The sequence below is a fragment of the Budorcas taxicolor genome, chromosome 15, assembly GCF_023091745.1.
Source record: "Budorcas taxicolor isolate Tak-1 chromosome 15, Takin1.1, whole genome shotgun sequence".
Taxonomy (NCBI): Eukaryota; Metazoa; Chordata; class Mammalia; order Artiodactyla; family Bovidae; genus Budorcas; species Budorcas taxicolor.
Window position 1 is genome coordinate 52312708 of NC_068924.1, and position 21363 is coordinate 52334070.

General features: G+C 41.3%; 1 protein-coding gene across 6 annotated transcripts in view; it reads right to left on the reverse strand.

Annotated features, from left to right (window-relative positions):
- The window catches only part of XRRA1 (X-ray radiation resistance associated 1), a 68865-nt gene that overhangs the window by 18673 nt on the left and 28829 nt on the right, over window positions 1-21363 (reverse strand). For 5 of the 6 annotated variants that reach the window (XM_052652298.1, XM_052652299.1, XM_052652301.1 and 2 more), the window contains 4 exons: window positions 19235-19368; window positions 8897-9025; window positions 7925-8142; window positions 1409-1449 (listed from right to left, as the gene is read on the reverse strand). In XM_052652298.1, coding sequence (XP_052508258.1) covers window positions 1409-1449; window positions 7925-8142; window positions 8897-9025; window positions 19235-19368 — 522 coding nt within the window. The remainder of the gene's footprint in view (window positions 1-1408; window positions 1450-7924; window positions 8143-8896; window positions 9026-19234; window positions 19369-21363) is intronic. The other variant, XM_052652300.1, reaches the window with a different exon arrangement.

Below are 21363 nucleotides of genomic sequence, written 5' to 3' on the forward strand. Positions count from 1 at the left end.
GAGAGGGGCTAGAGATCGAGTGCAATCATGTAGCTAATGGTTCTATCAATTATGGCCATGCAATGAAACTCCAATGAAAGTCCTGGCCACTGAGGCTCTGGTGAGCTACCTGGCTGGTGAACCCATCAGCTGTGCTGGGAGTGTGTCAAAAATTCATTCCACAGTGAGAGGGCAAAGAGGCTCTATGTTTCGAACCCTCCCAGCCCTCACTGTGCATCTTTTCATTTGGCTGGTCCTAATTTGCACCCTTTATAGTCAATTGGTAATCAGAAGTATAATGGTCTCCTGAGTTCTATGAGTCATTCTAGCAAATTACTGAACCTGAGGGGATCGTGGCAGCTGTAGAATTTATTGCTATTACAAATAGCCTGGAAACCCCACCACTTGCAACTAGTGCCTAAAGTGAGGGCAGTCTTGTTGGGGACTCTGCTCTTGTGGGCTCATGCTAGCATCAGAATTGCACTGCAGTATTATACTGGCCTATGACTTGCTTTGATCAACAGAAAATGCTGTTGCCTGAATTTCAGAACCTTGCTCTTGGAAGTCTAATGCCACCATGCTGCAAAGAAGTCCAGGATGAAAAGATAACATACAGATGACAACTCCTGCAAGCTGTCTATGAGTCCAGCTCCCAGATAACCTGCCAGCTACAGGAATGTGCCCTAGCTAAACACCAGTAGAACCACCTAACCAACCCAAATAATTGTGAGAAATAATAAATTGCCATTGTTTGAAGTCAACAACTGTGTTGGCTTGTTAAGTGGCAATAATATAGCAATTGATATAATTTCTCACCCAGTTGCATCTGTGGGGAGGGGGTATACTGAGTTGTGACCCAAGGATGACGGTTGCCTAACTGCATAATGGTACTTCTTACTATAAATTAGTAAATGAATAAATAGATAAATATTAGTGTGTCAGTCTTCTTGCACTTGCTTAGTGAGTATCTACCCTGAGAAAAAAGACAATTTTCTGTGCTGACAAAAATCAAGTGTCTAAGCCTGTAACACCAAGGATTAGATCCCAGATGGCAGTGTGTTTGGCCAGGATCGCTCTAGCTTTGTGGTGAGGGTTCTTGTTAAGGAACTACTGGGCTTCATCCTAGTGGCAGCCTCAGTTCAATGCCAGCTTGATCACTTGAGGCAGGAATCATCCCCACTGAAGAACAATGGAAGCTGGTCTGTGGGTTGTGCGAGGCCTGGGACCTGTCAGTTGAGTCCCCTGCTATATCTCCATAGGCCAGCATAGCACCTGGCACATGGTCAGGACTCAGGAAATATGTGTTCAGTGAATGGGCTTCCTCAGTGTTATATATGCAAATGCCTCTCATGGCTCCGTCAACTTATTTTTGTTTACTAAAACTAATGTTCTAATGCAAGGACACAAATATAAAGTAGGCATTTCCTACCTCTGAGGTTGAAAATCCAGGATAAGATGAGAACACGACCTCTGAAATATAAGAGAAAAGAATGGAGATTGGTGAGAGCACTAACTGACCCCCAGGAGGCCAGGGTCTGCGTCTGCCACCCACTGTGTGCAGCAGAGTATCTCCCGGAAGGGGTACTCCTTGGTCCTAAGCTTCAGTGCTAACTAGGAAGAGGAGCCAGCTGTGACATGCATCGAGTAATATGCCCTTTGTGCTTGGAATAAAATTCAAACTCCTTGGCTAGGCTTTGGAGATCCTGCCTGATGAACTCTGATTGCCTCTGCCTACTCCTCCAGTCTTATCTCATGCTACCCTGGCCCTCACTCACTATATATCAGCCACACTAATCTTCTTCCTGACTTTGTACCATGCAAGCTCTTGGGAGCCTCAGAACTACAGGGCAGTCAGTATTGGTCAGAAGGAAAACCACCCGTTTTAGAAGAGAAAAATGGACATAAAAGATATTCTGTCAGAGGATTTGAAAATACTATTTGTTATATTAGTAAAATAGAATGCATTAAGACAGTGAATTCAGGAGAGACAAGTGAGAAGGAGGCTGCAGAGTGATATCATTCTCGAAATCATCAAAGAGGAGCCAATAAAGAGCTGAGTTCAACCTAATAAAGCAAAGCATCTGCTGGGTCTGGATCCTATGCAGGGACCACTCACCTTTGCCCTGACTAATGGGACCCCTTCCACATGTTAATGATACTATATTGAGAAGGTTACATTAAAATGAAACAAGCAATAATATGGGTGGAACACCATGTGGCAAGAACAACTCTGATGACAAGGGTCTGAAAGGAATCTGTGAAAGGTCTGTGCAAGGAAAAAAGTAGGAGTTAGCTAAAGGATGAGCCATGGTCATAAGTGTGGGTGCTAAGCAGTGATCTTCTGGGGAGATAGAGAGCCCCCACATCTAGGAAGATGAACTGAGGTACACTCTATCTGAACTCAGGTCCTGGCCCTTCCCACAGTTACAAGAAAGAACTCCAGAAACCAGAACCTGGGTTCTAAGGCTCAGACTGGGAACCACTCAAAAGATGTACAGTCAGGCACTTCCTAATATTTGAGGAAAATTAGCACCATGAAAGAAAGTTATGAAATATAAAAGAAGAACCAGCATCTGAAACAAAAGAGAGGTCATTTAACCAAAAGAATAAAAACTTTAAATAGAATGATTAATGTCTTCTAAGGAATTCAAAAGACTGTTTCACTTTAAGACAAAATTAGGTCATTATGGAAGAGACACTGTTACTAATTTTGTAATTTTAAAGTATGATAATCAAAAGATTTAATAAATGTCTTGTACAGAAGAAAAGGTCCATCTGAGGAGCTAATTCATAAAATAGAGAATGGGATGAAGGATAATACAAATTTTCCGAGATAAAGGAAACTATCTTGGAGAGAACAAAGTACCTAACAAAATAACAAAAAAGAACCGCATACCCAGAAGCACCTTAGTCAAATTTCCAAAGGAAAAAAGGGAAATCTTATTCCAGGAAGTAAAAATAGGTCTCCTATAAAGGGATGGGAATCAGATTAGTATCAGACTTCTCATGGTAACAATGAATTTAGAAGGCAATCAAGTAATATCTTCAAAGTTCTCAGGAAAAATTATTTTAAGGCTACAGTTCTCTATTCAGTGAGCTAGCATTCAAGCATCATAACAAAAAAAAGGTAATTTGGGATATTTTATGGGCTGAGAAAAATCTATTATATGCAAACCCTCTTTGAAAGAATCAACTCAAACAGCAAAATGAAAAGCAATACAGCATAGGAAACTATCTTTGTGACTATGAGAAACGGAGATACTTAAACAAGAACCCAAAGGCATAAGCCATATGATAAAACTGCACCGGTTTCATGTGATGGACTGAACTGTGTTATCCCCCATCACCTCCCTAATTCATATGTTATAGTCCTAACCCCCTAGTACCTCAGAATGAGACTGTATTTGGAAACAGCATCTTTAAAAAAGTAACTGAGATTAATAAGCTCATTAGGATAGACCCTAATTCAATATGAAGGTTCTCCTTGTAAGAAGAGAAGATTAGGATACAGACAATTCAGAGAGAAGACCAAATGAGGTTACAGGAAGAAGGCAGCCTTCTATAAGGGAAAGAGAGGCTGAAAAAGAAGCTAGATCTGCCAACACCTTGATCTTGGACTTCTAGCCTCCAGAACCATGAGAAAATAAATATCTGTGGTTTAAGCCAAACAGTGTGTGGTATTCTGGCAGTCTTAGCAAACTAATATACTTGGGTGAATCAAACTTAAGAATTTCTCTTCAAAATGTCATCTCTACCATTGCAGATGAAATAAACAGTCAGGTGATTACAAAATAAAAGAAGAAATAGAAAATATTAAAACTATCAAGGGATATGAAATAGCAATTCATAAAAGCTGAAAATTAAGTAAATGAAGAAATGCTTAACATCAACAATATTTATAAAATAGAAATTAAAACAATGAAATATCACTTTATACCTACCAAATTAACAAAACTTGGAGCAATTAAAAAGCTTGGAAATACCAAGTGCAGGCAAGGTTGTAAGGAAACAGGAACTCTGGTGTTCTTCAAGTGTGAGTGTACACCAGAGCCACCATTTATTTAAACTATGTATGCATATACTCTGATCCAACAAACTCACTCCTAGGTAAATATTCCAGAAAAACTCTGGCCAGGGGTATATGCAAGAGACATACACAAGGTTAGGTGACGTAGGTGTCCATTAGCAAGAGAATAGATGAATGAAGTGCAGTTAGAGCACAGTGTGGAATACTGTGTATTAGATAAAAGGAAGAACTGGATGGGCATATAGCAATAAGAAAGACCTTAAAAAGAGTGCTGAGTGGAAAGAAAATTAACAGAATGGGCTCAACAGCATATTACCACTATGTAAACTAAAAAAACACATTACACACAAACTAATATATTTTACAAAGATATATCCATATATCCAGGAAAATATACTCAGCACAAAAACATACACTTACATGAAAATGGGAAATGGTAGGAGGGATTAAGAATGAAGGAGAAAAAATAAAATAGGGCAAGGGAAACTTTATAAAGACTAACAATTAAAGTGCTGGGCTTCTCTGGTGGTCTGGTGGTTGAGAATCCACCTTGCAACACAGGGGACACCAGTTCAGTCCCTGGTCTGGGAGGATCCCACATGCTGTGGAGCAACTAAGCGTGTGTGCCACAACTACTGAGCCCTCACTCTGCAACACAAGAAGCTACCACAGTAAGAAGCCCACATACCACAACTGGAGAAGAGCCCACATGCACCCATGAAGACCCAGCAAAGACCCTGAGAAAACCATAATTGAAAAAGACACATATATCCCAACATTCGGGGCTTTCCAGTTGGCTCAGTGGTAAAGAATCCACCTGCCAGTGTTAAAGAATTGGACCAAAGGAGATTCGGGTTCAATCCCTGGGTTGGGAAGATCCCCAGAAGAAGGAAATGTCAACCCACTTCTGTATGCTTTGCCTGGGAAATTCTATGGACAAAGAAGTCTGACAAGCCACAGTCCATGGGGTTCCAGAGTCAGATATGACTTAACGACTAAAACAAACACACATACCTGATGTCTTCTGCACTACTTACAATAGCCAGGACATAGAAGCAACCTACAGGTCCATCAACAGAGGAATGGATAAAACAGTTGCAGTACATATATACAATGGAATATTACTCAGCCATAAAAAGGAATAAATTTGACTCAGTTCTAGTGAGGTGGATGAACACAGAGCCTGTTACACAGAATAAAGTAAGTCAGAAAGAGAAAAACAAATATCACATATTAACACACACATATATATATAAAGTATAGAAAAGTATTACTGATGATTCTATTTGCAGGGCAGTAATAGAAATGCAGACAAGAGAACAGATGTGGTGACTCAGATCAATGTGGTACATGAAGAAATGACAATAACCACAAGATCACCTCAATAGATGCAGAAAAAGAATTTGATAAAATTCAGCATTCATTCATGATAAAAAAAAAAAAACCTCTTGCCAAAGTGGGTACAGAGAGAACATATCTCAACATAATTAAAGCTATTTATGACAACTACAGCCAACATAATACTCAACTGTGAAAAGCTGAAAGCTTTTCAGCTAAAATCTAGAACAAGACAAGGACTCCCACTCTTACCACTTTTATTCAACATGGTATTGGAAGTCCTAGCCACAGCAATCAGACAAGAAAAAGAAATACAAGGTATCTAAACTGAAAGGGAAGAGGTAAAATTGTCATATATGCAGATAACATTATACTATATATATATATATAAAACCCTAAAGACTCCACACAAAACTACTAGAGTTGATAAATGAGTTCGGCAAGGTAGCAGGATACAAGATTTAACACATAGAAGGCTTCCCTGGTGGCTCAGTGGTAAAAATTCCACCTGCCAATGCAGGAGACACAGGTTTGATCCTGATCCGGGAAGCTCCCATGTGCCGCAGAGCAACTAAGCCCATTCACCACAGCTATTGAGCCTGTGCTCTAGAGTCTGGAAGCCTCAATTATTGAGCCCAGGTGCCACAACTACTGAAGCCTGAGCACCCTAGAGCCCATGTTCTGCAACAAGAGAAGTCCCTGCAGTGAGAGCCTGTGCACCACTACTAGAGAATGGCCCCTGCTTGCCAAAACTAGAGAAAAGCTCACACAGCAATGAAGACCTAGCACAGCCATAAATAAATAAATAAAATTTTAAAAACAATTAACATACAGAAACCACTTGTAGTTCTTTACACTAACAAAGAAATATAAGAAAGAGAAAGTAAAAAAAAATTCCTTTCAAAACTGAAACCAAAAAGAATAAAATACTTAGGAATAAACCTGACCAAGGAGGTGAAAGACTTATATATTGAGAACTGTAAAACACTGATAAAGGAAATGAAGATGATTTAAAGAAATAGTAAGATATACCACACACTGGATTGGAAGAATTAATATTATTAAAATGGCTACACTATCCAAAGTAATCTACAGTTTAATGCAATCAATTTACCAGTGACATTTTTTACAGAACTAGAACATTCCTTCGTTTCTCCAAAGAAGATATACAAATGGGCCAACAGGCACATGAAAAGATGCTCAACATTGCTAATCATTGGACAAATGCAAATCAAAACTATAATGAAGTATCATCTCACACAGATCAGAAGGACCATCAACTAAAAGTCTACAAATAATAAATGTAGGAGCAGGTGTGGAGAAAAGGGAACCCTTGTACACTGTTAGTGGCAATGTAAATTGATGAAGCTGCTATGGAAAACAGTATGGAGGTTGTTTAAAAAACTAAAAATAGAGTTACCATATGATTCAGCAACCCCACTCCTGGGCATATACCCAGAAAAGATGAAAACACTAATTTCAAATGAAACATGTAACCCCACAATGTTCAGAGCAGCACTATATATGACAGCCAATACACGGAAGCAACCTAAGTGTCAATCAATAGACGAATGGATAAAGAAGATGTGATACACACACAATGGAATATTACTCAGCCATATAAAAGAGTGAAATAATACCACTTGCGGCAACGTGCATGGACCTCGAGATATCACACCAAGTGAAGTCATACAGAGAAAGACAGATATCATATGATATCACTTATATGTAGAACTTAAAAAATAGTACAAATGAACTTATTTATGAAACAGAAAAACTCACATGGAAAACAAACTTATGGTTACCAAAGGGGAAGAAAGAGGAAGCATAATTAGAGTATGGAATCAACAGATGCATACCACTATATATAAAACAGATAAACAACAAGGATTTACTGTATAGTACAGGGAACTATTTTCAAAGTCTTGTAATAAATGACGGTGGAAAAGAATCAAAAAAATATAAACATATACATATAAATGTATAACTAAATCACTCTGCTGCACACCTCAAACTAAAAAGCTTCTGCACAGCAAAGGGAACCATGAACAAAATGAAAATACAACCTAATGAAGGAGAGAAAATATTTTTAATTACTGCATCTGGACAAGGGATTCCTATCCAAAAATTAATTTTTTTAAAACTCAAAACTCAATAGCAAAAAAATAAACAATCAAGAGGATATGAATAGATATTTTTCCAAAGAAGACATGCAAATGGACAAGCAAGGAAGGACAAGCAAGCAGGCCCAGGATGGAGAAGAGAGGATGGAAGGAGCCCAAGTCCCTTGAGAATGCCAATGCACCCCAGAATTAACAATCACTGGAAAGCCTTACTTCTAGCCTCTTACTATTTGAGATTAAAAAAAAAAAAATCCACTTATACCTGGGTTGTAAAAACATCTTGACTGATAGAACAGGTAGGAAGTTACTAAAATATTTCATGTGAGACCACAATCTCCCCAGACCCAGCAGCTGAGAAGCAGGAGCTCCCCAGGGAGCCATAGACTTTCAGAATCAATTCTTAGAAGCTTATTCACACCATGGGTCAAGAGTCTCTTTAACAAGGGGTATCACTAACCTGTCCGGTCAACATCCTTTTTCATGGGCAGTATAGTATAATCCGGCTGGTCATCTGAGGCCTCATATATCCATGACTTGGGCTGCAGCATGGATTGGGGCTGTTTCCGGGGACTCCCCCTGCCTCCAACCCAATCTCCAGACCCATCTCGGAGCTGAACCTGCTGTAGGTACGGGATCCGGAAAATCTTGTTTTGGTCCAGGCTTAACTTCTTCAGTCTTCAATTAAGGAAAGTGAATACAGAATCACAGCAGTAATGATACCTCAGGGACATTTACCAAGCAACTTTAGGGAATGAACATGGAATCAGTCTTGGACACTTACTCCTCCTCTGTGACCTTGAGCCAATGACTTACCCTCTCTGGGTCTCAATATCCCTACCTCTAAAATGGAGGTAGCATTTATTAACCTTTTGAGGTTCTTGTGAGGATTAAATGACAAAATATGTAAATAATGTGGCACGAAGTAGTGTTCAGTAAATAGCATTTGAACCCCAAGTAAAATTTCCAGAGATCCAAAACTTAATCATTTAAAGGCCAGCATTTCATTGCTTTAACCAAATATAGTCAGGCCTCCACAATTATGGGTTCTATGTTGGTTGAATCTCTGGATGTATAGAGGGCTTTCTATAGATGGAACTCAAGAGTTTAACTTATCTGATTCTCAGTCTTTTTTCTTTTATTCCATCTCCTCTCTTTGGGTTAGGATCTCGTTTCTGATAACATCTCATCCTAATCTCCTCTTTGCTGCTTCTAAACCAATCATGTGATCAGAAATATCTTTACTAATGCCCCACTTTTTTGGCTCAAGCTAAAGCTCAGAGGGGAGATGACTTACCCACGGCCACACAGCTGAGATAAGTGGAGGAACTGGGATTTAAAGCCAGGCCTTTTGGCTTCCAGAGCAGTACTCAAGGTGTGAGCAAGCTTGGGGGTTACAGAGGGCACTGCAGAGAGAGGCTTTTAGCTTTACCTCTTGAGCCCGGCCAGGCTGACAAAACAGTTGGGGTTGGAGAGTTTGTTGTCATCCAGCATCAGTGTCTCCAGCGCTGGGAACCTCAGGATGTACCTCTTGGTGGTCAGCGACGTGACAGACGCCTCCCTGTGTGCACAAAGACCTAGGGTCATGATCAAGGGCACGGGACAATCAAGAGGCCTAACCAGGGGATTTCTCTCATGGTCTAATGGTTAAGATTCCAGCCTTCTGAAGCAAGGGGACATGGGTTCAAATCCCTGGTTCGGAACCAAGATCCCACATGCTGTGTGGTGTGGTCTCCTCCCACCAAAAAAAAGAAGCCTAACCACCTTGGAAATTTCTCTAGTGCCCAAGAATGGTTTTTGCAGACAGAGGTACCAGAAAGTGGAATCCCCTCTCCAACTGACCCCCTTCCCCAAACTCCACTCACACATCCAATCTTTCATATGGAGAAAGATTGCGTATATCCACTGATGGACTCAGCGAGATCAAGTTGGGGCAGGATGGAGAGGCCATTAGTAATGTTCATGGAAGATACCAGGGTGGCAAAATTAGGGGAAAAATTCTATAGGAAGAACACTGCACAATTTGGGGTCAGGGAAGACTCCCAAGTATGTTGTGTCACCCCAACAACTGGTAACCACAGAAGCACTTGGAGATAATGACCCTGGCAGAGGCCAAGTGGGGTAAGGTAAGACAGATGAAGGGCACCATTCCTGGCCGCGGTGAGGCTCTCCTCTAAACGCCTTTGTAGAGTGCACACATCAGTATGGAACTGAGAAGTCTTTTCTTAAATTCTAATTCTGAGGATTTTCAGAAACACTTGAGAGTGGGATTTAACAGGCTGAGGTCCTGAATCACACGTGGGGTAGGAAGTGGTGGTATTTTAGGTACAACCATCAACATGACCTCATTTGTGTCACCATGTGGATGAGGCTTAGGTAATTATTTCTAAGCACATGAGAGATAGATGACTCACATTGTGCTTTCATGGCTCCCTCTAACCTCATCCTCTCTATACACAAAAACAAACACATAGGGATACCTGGTCACACACACACATACACATATGTGAATCACAGGCCTACAATAAGAGGACTGGAAAGTAGCCTTTCTTCTGAGCCTACTGCATTCCTGACACTGTGTAGTTTTATATATGTCATCTCAGAGGAGCACTGGGAAGGACAGGGGTGATCGCTCTCCTTTTCAGATGAAGAAATTCAAACTTAAGAGTCACTTGCCCAAAATCTCATAGCCAGAAAGTGGTAGAGCTCCAATTCGATTCCAAACCCCAGGCCCTTTCCACTACAGTGCCCACCTCTCACATCACATCTTCAAGCCCTATGTGAATTAAAGGGTGGGGAAGTAGCAGGGTAGCTGCTGGCTGGGTGAGAGAGAGGCTGACAAAGGCAGACAGTGAGATCAAAAGCCCAAAAGGACTGTGAACAGTTCACCTAAAGGCAGCAATATTTTAAAGGTGAATTTAAAGACAGCACACAGCCAGTTGTGCACTCATTCATTCACACTCAACAATTTTTTTACACATATTTGTGGAGCCAGGCACATGGAATACAAAGAGAAAAAGAACACATTCCCCTCTCAAAGTTCTTATAGTCTCATGGAGGAAACAGATGCTCAGCACACAGTGAGACCAATACTAGAGCAGAGGCAGGCACAAAACCTGATGGGAGTCACCCACTCAGGTGGGGCGAGCCCAGAGAAGGCAATGCTTACACTAAACCATGAAGACGGAGAAGGAGAGAACTCCCTGTTGGTCCAGTGGTTAGGACCACTGGCTTTCACTGCTGAGGGCCTGGGTTCAATCCCTAGTTGGGGAACTAAAATCCCACAAGCCATGAGGCATGGCCAAAGGAAAAAAGGGAGAGAGAATTTGCTATCTTCTTAAGAACTGTGAGAGAAGGAGAGGAACAGGAAGACAAATCATTGTTTTGTGGCTGCAGCTGTAGTATTTTTAGGAGCTCTGGCTGGTCATGTGCCTCAACATGGGGCTCAGAGAAACACAGGCATGCACCTGTGGACAAATGGGGTGAGTCACTGAGAGGAGTAGGTCTGAGAGCTGACAGAACTTCTGGGGTGCTCCACAACGCTCAGGACTGATATTCAGCATGACCCCAGGCCTGAGTGTTAGACGCCTTGTTGTTTTTAGAGTAAATTCTTCCTTTTTTGTTACTCTAATAGTGATGGATTTCTGTAGATTATAACCATGATAATTCTGAATAAAAAGAGGAAGGGGTCAGATACTGTTTCCAAAAGAGCCCTGGCAAGGCGAGGGGCAAGAGGCTTGAAATTCAAAGACCAGAGACACTCAACAGAGCAGGAAGGAAGCCTTTAGCTCCTGGTATTTTTCAGGGTCACAGATCATTCTCTTCCTCTTCCTGAAAGGACCAACTTTCACACAGTGAATTTTTAATCTACCTGAAAGCAATTATAGGATGGTGCACAGAAGCTCTGTTGATCTATAGTTAATTGGCCAATCTTTATTTTACTCCAGTGAAATATGAAACAGCTAAGAAGTAAGATTTCAAAAAATTCCTCTTAAGCTCCATAATAAAAAAGCTAGCTCTGACCTGTCTCTTGTGAAAAGTCACACTACTTTGCCTTTTCAAAGTTCAGCTCCAATTATAATATAGAGGAGTTTCATTTTCTCTCTAAAACACATGCCTTGAAATACGGGGGCCATCAATAGGTAGGTGAGAAGACAAAATGCAAAGCTTCACAGGAAAGCATCAGACTCTCTTGCTGAGCCCTTCCCACAGCAGTTTTGGGAGAAGAGTTCTTTGAAGTGGCAGGAGTCCGTCAGTAATGAAGAAACCAAGATTTCCAGCTGTAGTGCTCTTTTTATTATACCTTCTCTCAGCAAAGGGAAGTGATACCATTTAAAATCTGGTAGCTTTAATGGAATTGCTTAGAAGGTTAAGAGTCTGCCCTGGTGGTTGGGTTCTATTCAGGAATGGGAATTCGAGTACCATATTAGAAAAAGCATGGGAATGGGGATCAGGAGCCCTGGGCTCTGGTTCTGGTGTTGCTGCTGCTTTGCTTGTGTGGTTTCTAGTTGGTCTCAAGCATCTCTGGGCCTAGTTGGTTGTGAGAGGTGAGGAAGAAAAGAATTCAGGCTGATGACCATGTTTCTAGCCTGGACAACTGCGCAGCAGATGAAGAGCAGTGCCCATCAATGAGGCCAGGGACACAGGAGGAGGAGATGCTGGCATGGGCATGTGTCTGATGAGTTTGATACGGTAGGTAGGATACATGGATGTATAGTTCAGATGACAAAAGTGAAGTAGAGAAATAACTTAAGACTTGGGAAGGGATGAGAACACTAAGACTATAAAGAAAAACAGTGGGTTGAGAGTGGACAGTGGGGGACCAAGGTTTAAGAGATTAGCAGAAAAGGAGACTCAACAGAGCATACTGAGTGTGGACAGATGTGTAGGAAGAAAACGACAATAATACTTGTCTGAAGCCGCACTGCTTTCAAAGCATAAATATTTCAGTTGATTCTCTGATGTAAGCACGAGTATATTTATTCTCTCTTTCCTATATGTAAAGAAATAGGAAGTACAGGGTGGTGAAGACTTGTCTTACTTTATAGACTTTCCACTGGAAACAACTAGGATGATGAATAAAGTACATATATATATTTTTTTAAAAAAACCTATCACTTAGACCTACTGCATGATCCAGCAATCCCACTCCTGGGCATATATCTAGAGGGACCATACTTTGAAAAGATACACGCACCCCAGTGTTCACTGCCGCACTATTTACAACAGTCAGGACAAGGAAGCAACCTAAACGTCCATCAAAGAGGAATGGATAAAGAAGATGTGGTATACATATACATACACAATAGAGTATTGCTGCCGCTGCTGCTAAGTCACCATCAATCGTGTCCGACTCTGTGCGACCCCAGAGACGGCAGCCCACCAGGCTCCCCCGTCCCTGGGATTCTCCAGGCAAGAATACTGGAGTGGGTTGCCATTTCCTTCTCCAATGCATGAAAGTGAAATGTGAAAGTGAAGTCGCTCAGTGATGTCTGACTCTTCACGACTGTAGCCCACCAGGCTCCTCCGTCCATGGGATTTTCGAGGCAAGATACTGGAATGGGGTGCCATTGCCTTCTCCACAATAGAGTATTACTCAGCCATAAAAAAGAATGAAATAGTGCCATTTGCAACAACATAGATGGACCTAAAGATTGTCATAATGAGTGAAGTAAGTCAGAGAACGATAAATCTTATGTGATATTGCTTATATGTGGAATCTAAAAAAATGGTACAAATGAACTTATTTATGAAACAGAAATAAGAGTCACAGATGGAGAAAACAAACTTATGGTTACCAGGGAGGAAAGGAGGAAGGAGGGATAAACTGGGAGATTGGGACTGACATACACACTATTATATATAAAACAGATAAACTAATAAGGACCTACAGTATAGCACAGGGAACTCTCTACTCAATACTCTATAATGACCTATCTGGGAAAAGAATCTAAGAAAGAGCAGGTATATGTATATGTATAACAGATTAACTTTGCTGTATACCTGAAATGAACACAAAATTGTAAATCAACTATATTCCAATAAAAATTTTTTAAAAAAACAAATAAAAAGATGTAAGAGATGCAAAGACAGTAAAGTACTGTGCCAAAATCTAAAACTCCAGAGATAGGAATTTCCCTGGAGGTCCAGTGTTAAGATTTCACCTTCCAATGTAGGGGGTGAGGGTCTCATCTCTGGTTAGGGAGCTAAGATCGCACAGGCCTTTTAGCCAGAAAACCAAAACAAACAACGGAAGCAATACTGTAACAAGTTCAATAAAGAGTTTTAAAATGGTCCACGTTAAAAAAAAAAACTTAAAAAAATTAAAAATAAAACTCCAGAGATAGAAACTGGGCATAAAAAGCTACTTTTGCCATAAGGATATTTGCTGATATTATTGAAAGAGAAGGTGGGGCATATTAATTGGAGATCCTCACTTGAGTCTGGGATCCTAAAGAAAGGTATCCTTAGAACCAGAACTAAGCCCATTCCTCTCATCCCCAAACCAAGGGAAAACTACCTTGGAGTGAACAGAGAAGGGGAAGGTGGAGGGCAAGCTTGTCTTCCTGAAAAACTCCAGCTGATATTTGTATCATTGGAGTGGTTCATAAAATAGCCAGCTAGTTTATTTAGTTTAAAATGGTTCCATACCAGGTACCTAGGCACCTGGCCAAAATAAATGGAAAGGCTTATGGTCCTGCAGACTAAATACCATGAGCCAACTCTCTCCCAAGTATAAACTATAAAATCCAGACTATATACACAACATACATATATATATATATAAAAGACAGTCTTCTTTAGGGCATCTGGGAACTAATAAGCTATGAAAACTTAGGGCATCAAGATTTGGAAGAAGGAGAAAACTTGAAGGGAATCATGTAACATTTGGGGCCACTTTTCGCCTAGGGCTCTCTGCTGACTCCAGAAGTGGCTGAGAAGCTAAGCAGAGATTCTGACAACCTTGCTAGTCCAGGAGGCCAAAAACTGGGGTCCAGAGTATGTCATAGAAAGGGAGCCCCAATCAACTGCCCCTGTTTTAAGTTAGGGCAATGGAAGACTAAATCCAAAAAGGAAGTGTGAACTAGAAAACTGTGATCCTTGCAGGGACCGAAGACTAGCTTCAAACAACTTCAATTTCTGTAAATGAATTAAGCTGATTTGGAGTTATTGGTGACCTATATAGCCAAAAGAACTCTAGATCTGGTGAGGAAAAAAAGTGATTTGAGTTGCCCACAGGGGGAGTCATGGTTTCTCATTCAGTTCCTGACTATCTACATTTAAATTAAAACTAATCAAACTTTAATAAAATGAAATATTCAGCTCCTCAGTCACACTAACCACATTTCAAGTGCTCAATATGACTAGTGGCTACCATACTGGACAATGAAGATATAGAATGTTTCCAACAATATAGAGAATGCTAATGAACACTTTCAAACATAACTAGAAAATATCTGCAAATTGGTGCTAAGTCTGGGGTATGAAAGGCATGGTGGTCCGATTCAAAGGAAGAATGGAAATTTAGCCTGTGAAGGGACCTGGTAAACTCACAAACCTACTTTGTGGTTATCACCCCAGTTCTTACATTATTAGAAAAGATGCACTAAGCCACTGACAAAATAACCACACTTTTTTTACTGACCAATAACATGAGGCCTATTATAATAGGAAGGGCCAAACTGAAGCCCTAGAAATTTTGCTTCCAAAACAGTAAATCAAAGATAATTCTACATCTCTGAGGTAACTGCAGAGATTACTGCAAACACTAAAGACTGCAAAGGTAGAAGGATGATGAGTCCTATAACATCCCTGTTTATCTTGTTTCTTTGACTTGTGCAGAAGACAGGTCTCAAAGAATGACTGTAAATTACTCAATCACATGGTGACTCCAATTTCAGCCACTGTTCCCTATGTGAACTCTTCTTACTGTAGCACATCAACACAGCCCCTAGAACTTGTGATATAGCTAAGGATGTTCCAGATGTTACTTTCTCTTTATTAATGAACAAGAACCACCAGAAGCAGTCTGCTTTCACCTGACAGGGACAGCAGTATACCTTTGTTCTCTTCCCTGGGGGCTACCCTAATTCTTTAGCTCTATCATAACCTAATCCTTCAAAATCTTGATTATTTTGGTATTCCACAGAACACTATGTTGACTGGAGCTAAAGGGCAGGAAAATAAAATACTTTAGATATATCAGTATGGATTGTGCCACAGGATGGAAGTAGACCTTACAAAAATTCAAGAAACTGACACTGTGATTAATGTTCTTGATGTCCAGGTATCTGGAGCATGTTGGAATATACCTCCAATGTGAAAGACATCTTTCACTGCCTTCTACTAAGAAAAAGTTACAAAGCTTTGTTGGCTTTTTTTTGGGGGGGGGGGGCAGCCACACATAAAACATTTGTGCTGTTCTGATCCATTTACTGAGGCTGCTAGTTTTGTGTAGGAAGAGCAAGGCAAGGCTCTGCAACAGGCCCAACTGCCATGCAAGTTGCTCTCTGGGCATTATGTCATTTATCAAGGGTATTGGGTATTATGACTTAGCAGGTCCAACTGTGTTCTGTCTAAGGCTGTATAGATAGGGTTACCATATATGCTGGTTTTCAAGGACAGTTTAAATTTTTACCTGTTATCACCATATAATTAATAGTGAAGCTTTTCCCTCTCAACGATGTTCCTGGTTTGGATGAAAAATAGAGTGAATGGTCACTCATTCTATGAATAGAGCCTTTGTAAGGCATCAATTACAGAATCATATTTTGAGCAAAGTTACGCTCTATTCTTCATGTAACTACTTTCCTTTTGAAAAACAGCTTCTAGCTTACTCCTGCATGTTGGTAGAGACTGAACACCTGACCACGGGACACTAAGGTGACCACATTTACTAAGCTGTGCATCATGACCTGAATGTTTAGAACTTTCTCAGCACATGAAAATAACACTGGAGATCAGCTCAAGCAAATCTGGAAAGTTGAATGAATTAACATTGCTTAGATTTCTATGATGCCTACTCCTGCTGTACTGTTTCTTCTCCGTCAACCCATAACTAATGTTCTATGACCACTGGGTGCAGGAAAACAATATGCAACTGGATTTACAAATGGTTTTGCATGATATGCTGATACTAACCAAAACCAGACTGTTGCAGGATTATAGCTCCATACAAAGATGGCTCTGAAAGACAGAGGAGGAGAAATCCTCCCAAGAGATAAAACCCAGAACAATAGATCTGACGGTTCATTTTCCTTGGTTGGTGAGATAGCCAAAAGTGCAGGTCTGTGCTGATTCATGGGCAGTGGTTTAGCTGATGAGTCAAAGCTTGGAAACCATAATGTAAAACTGCTGACAGGGAGGACTGAGGGAGAATTATGTGAATGGACCTCTCAGAATGAATAGGATGAGAATTATTTGTATCTCGTGTGAATTCTCACAAAGACTATCCACTTCAGAGAAGACTCTCGATGATCAGGTGAACAAGATGACCCATTCCATGAATGTCAGTTAGATACCCTGCTACTTGCAAAATGGCCTTGGCAGCAGGGAAGAAGGCTACATACTTCCCCTCCACAAAGTTCATTTGGCTACCAGTCCTGTTGAACACCCAACCTGCCAATAACAGAGGCTAATGCTGAGTTGCTAACATGGCACCATTTCTAGGAGGATTAGCCAACCGTCCAGTAGAAGGATGACTAGAGTGGACGTTTACTTTCATAAAAGGAGCAGTGATTTTTTTTTTCTTACTGAAATATGTATGTATTTGAGACATGGATTTTCCCTGCCTAACCACAGCGTTCTGCCAAGCATCACAGTCTGTGGATTTACAGAACGTCTTACTCATTATTTAAATAGTACACATAACATTGTTTTTAACCATGGAACACATTTCATTGCAAAGAAGTACAATAATGGACTCAAGGACATGGAGTTTAATTTTTTGCCATGTACTCCATCACACAGGAATAGCTGACCTAACAGAATTGTAAAACAGTCTTCTGACAACTTATTTATTCCACTAGCTAGGAGACTACCCACTGTGAGGTTGGATGCTGACTTACAGGATGGAGTGTCACATAAACTAGCAACTAAAACTGATTCTGTTTTTCTCATACCAGATTGTAAGGGCCTAGGAATGAATGAATGAAAATGAAAGCAGCTCCTCTTACAATTTGCTTCTAATTCCTGCAGCTCTGAGTTCCTAAGTTAGAGCTCTGAGCTTCCTTGGGAGGAATACTTTTACAGGGGACACAAAAATAGTTCGACTTAACCGGAAGTTAAGTTTACTGCTGGCCTCTTGGGTTCTTTATTCCACTGAACCAACAGGCAGGGAAAGAGGGGTTTATTATATTGGCTAGGTGACTGATACCAATTATCAGAAGTAAGTATGATTGCTGTTCTACCTTGAGGGCAAAAAGGAATATCTTTGGAATCCAAAGTATTATCTGATATTCCTCTTAAAAGCGTCATGTCCATTAGTCAAAGTTGATGGAATTTCTGCAAGGTGAACAGAGTTCTGGAGTGGGATGATTGTGACAGTTGCCCAACAGTGTGAATGTACTTAATGTTGCCTGAAGATAGAAAGCCTTAGGATAGAAAGCTCTTAAGCCTTAAGATAGAAAGGCTTCTGATAGGAAAAGAGGACAGTATGAGGTAGCCCTTGGAATATGTACAGAAGCAACACAAGAAAGTAATGGTCATAAGCCTGCTCTCTGGAGTCAGATGGACTTGGTTCAAATTCTGCCTCTGCGACTTGGCTTTATAACTCTGGTTGAGTTATTTAATTTACCTGTGCCTCAATTTCCTCATCTATAAAATGAGGGTGATGATAATAGGGCACTTACCTCATAGGGCTGTGAGGATTAAATTAGTATATATTAAGAGTGTCTAGTCAAGGCTATGGTTTTTCCAGTAGTCATGTATGGATGTGAGAGTTGGACTGTGAAGAAGGCTGAGCGCCAAAGAATTGATGCTTTTGAACTGTGGTGTTGGAGAAGACTCTTGAGAGTCCCTTGGACTGCAAGAAGATCCAACCAGTCCATTCTGAAGGAGATCAACCCTGGGATTTCTTTGGAAGGAATGATGCTGAAGCTGAAACTCCAGTACTTTGGCCACCTCATGTGAAGAGTTGACTCATTGGAGAAGACTCTGATGCTGGGAGGGATTGGGGGCAGGAGAAGGGGACGACAGAGGATGAGATGGCTGGATGGCATCACTGACTCGATGGACATGAATCTAAGTGAACTCCGGGAGTTGGTGATGGACAGGGAGGCCTGGCGTGCTGTGATTCATGGGGTCGCAAAGAGTCGGACACAACTGAGCAACTGAACTGAAGAGTGTCAGAACAGTATCTGACACATAGTAACCATTACACATGTATTACTATTATTAACAGAGAAAGGGCCAGTACATTCTGGCCAGAAGGCACAGCTTCAGCAAATGTGCAGAATGGAAATACGCAAAGCTTATTTAGAGGGTTCATGAAGGGAAATAATCTGGCAAGAGCAATAGCCACAGCTTATGAATGAGCAATCAGAGGAAACGACAGTGACGTGCAGACACCCGTGTCACTCCCTATTGGGGAGGGGTGTGGACTCCCTAGCTGAGGCCTCCCCAACTCTTGGGGCTTTGCTTTTTACTGGTACCTTTACTAGGAGCTTTAGTAGGTGGCATTCTCCGGGCTTTGAACACTCACAGTCTGTCCTTACAGCCCTTTAGAACTGCTTTGGACTATTTCTTTGGATACTTGTACTCTGGGACTTACTGCTCTGCAACAGCCAAACTGGGTGGCAGAGAGGTGAGGCCATTGCCTGTGAGGAGCAGGACACGGAGGTGTGGCAGAATCCCCAGGTCACAGATGGCCTCCGCCGTCAGGCTGTTGAAGGAAAGGTCCAGGAACTATGGTGCAAAGATAGAAGACAGAGAAGCAGAAGCACTCCTTGTGATAATCATGCTCATACATGAGGTGGGAGGTGGCTACTTTTTTTTTAACTTTCCAGGGGGCCCATCAACCACAGACTAAAACCCTCCTGACTCTCTGGATTAACATTCAAGGTCTACCAGAGTTACTTCCCAACCAATTTGCCAGCCTTTGCTCCCATACTGCAAGCTTTTGCTTATCCCCTGGTGCTAGCCAAAGTGACTCTTCCCTATTCCTTGCCCCACCCCATCCAGAGATCTTTGCTTGAGCTTTTCACTCAGGAATGCCCTCTTTCTATGTATCAAAATCCAAGCCCTAAAAGGCCAGTTCAAAAGCTCCCTCCTTCTGAAAGCTTTTTTCATTCCCAGCCAGATGGACTCTCTCCCTCCTTTGACTTTGAGTGCTTTATCTAGACTGCTTCCAGGGTATTTCTTATAGGCAGCCAGGTAACTGTGATAACGGGATATAAGGCTGAGGACTAGAGATTTTGGTACATGGATGTGCCAAGCGAGCAGGTCCTGGTGCACAGCAGTAGGCTAGGCTATAAACTCTGAGGTGAAGCGCCTTGTCACTGTAATCTAGCATAGGCCCTGGCACAGTAGGTGCACATAAAATAAGCAGCTGAAATGAACTGGCTTATGAGGACAATGACCCGAACTGTCACCTCAACACAAAGTGCATTCTAACTAGCCACTGAGATTCATGATATAGTCGACTTGGGTTAGGGGGCCAGCCAGGAAACAGTTTCTCTATGCAAACACAAAGGCAATTATGATACCTGGTATCACTCCAGTCTTTCTTTCCAGAAGAGCCTCTCCAGACACCTACTTTAGCTCTTTGCTCCCTTCCCTCCCTCTCTGTAATAGGGATGAACCTTTTTTATTTTATTACCTGGTAATCACTAAAGGGATGTTGCCTATAAAATTAAATTATATGTAATGGCCCATCTCTGGGAATCCTGCCTCCCAGGTAATGAGCCATAAGCTAAAATTCTTCTGTTTAGCTCACAGGAAAACTCCTGAACAGGCCCACCTCTGAATGACTGCAGGAAGGAAGAAATTAACACTTCCTCTCAGGAGGCTGACTAAACCAGGAAATGTTTGACTTTACTCCTTCCTCTTTTAGTAGAAAAGAAGCCTGAATTCTATCTCAGGCAAGATGGCTCTTGGGACATTACTTCACCATCTTCTCGGTTTGCTGGCTTTCTGAATAAATTCACTATTTGGTGCCCCAACAACTTGTCTCTTGATTTACTGGCCTGTTGTGTGGCAAGCAGTACTTGCTAACACATCCACCCACACACACCCCTACTGAATGGGGCCAGTTTCAGCATCTTACACAGCTGGTGCAGGGGCAAGGTTTCTAGTTTACCACTTCAGTGAAACACAGTCAATCGCACATAAACACAACTGACTAGGTCACTGTTGGAGGAGGGCTGGGTTTGGTATGAGTCCACTGCAGAAATTAACTGATACCCCTTGTAGACCTGGCTTTAAGTCCTAACTAACTGTGATATTGGACAAATTACTTAAGCTGAGTTTCCTTATCTATAAAGTAGAAATAACAATGGATTTTTATGAGAAATTGTGTAGGTAAAGCCTGTAGCATAGAGCTTGGAACACAGTAAATGCTTAATGATGCCTGTCATGGTCATCACCTCCCTTCATTCAAGGCCTATGTATTGAAGGCTTACTGTGAACCAATCCATGCCCTGTGTGAGCTCACAGCCTAGTCGGGCAGCTACATACATAATGTGTGTCTGTTAAGTAGCAATGCTACTAGCATAGATGTTTGACCTCTACCAGGGGCTCCAGACGGGCTTCACACAGCAGGTAACACATAAGCTGTCCTCAGAGACTAGCTGGTACTCACCAAATTGTTGAATCATCAAAAAAGCAAGAGAGTTCCAGAAAAACATCTACTTCTGCTTTATTGACTACATCAAAGACTTTGACTGTGTGGATCACAACAAA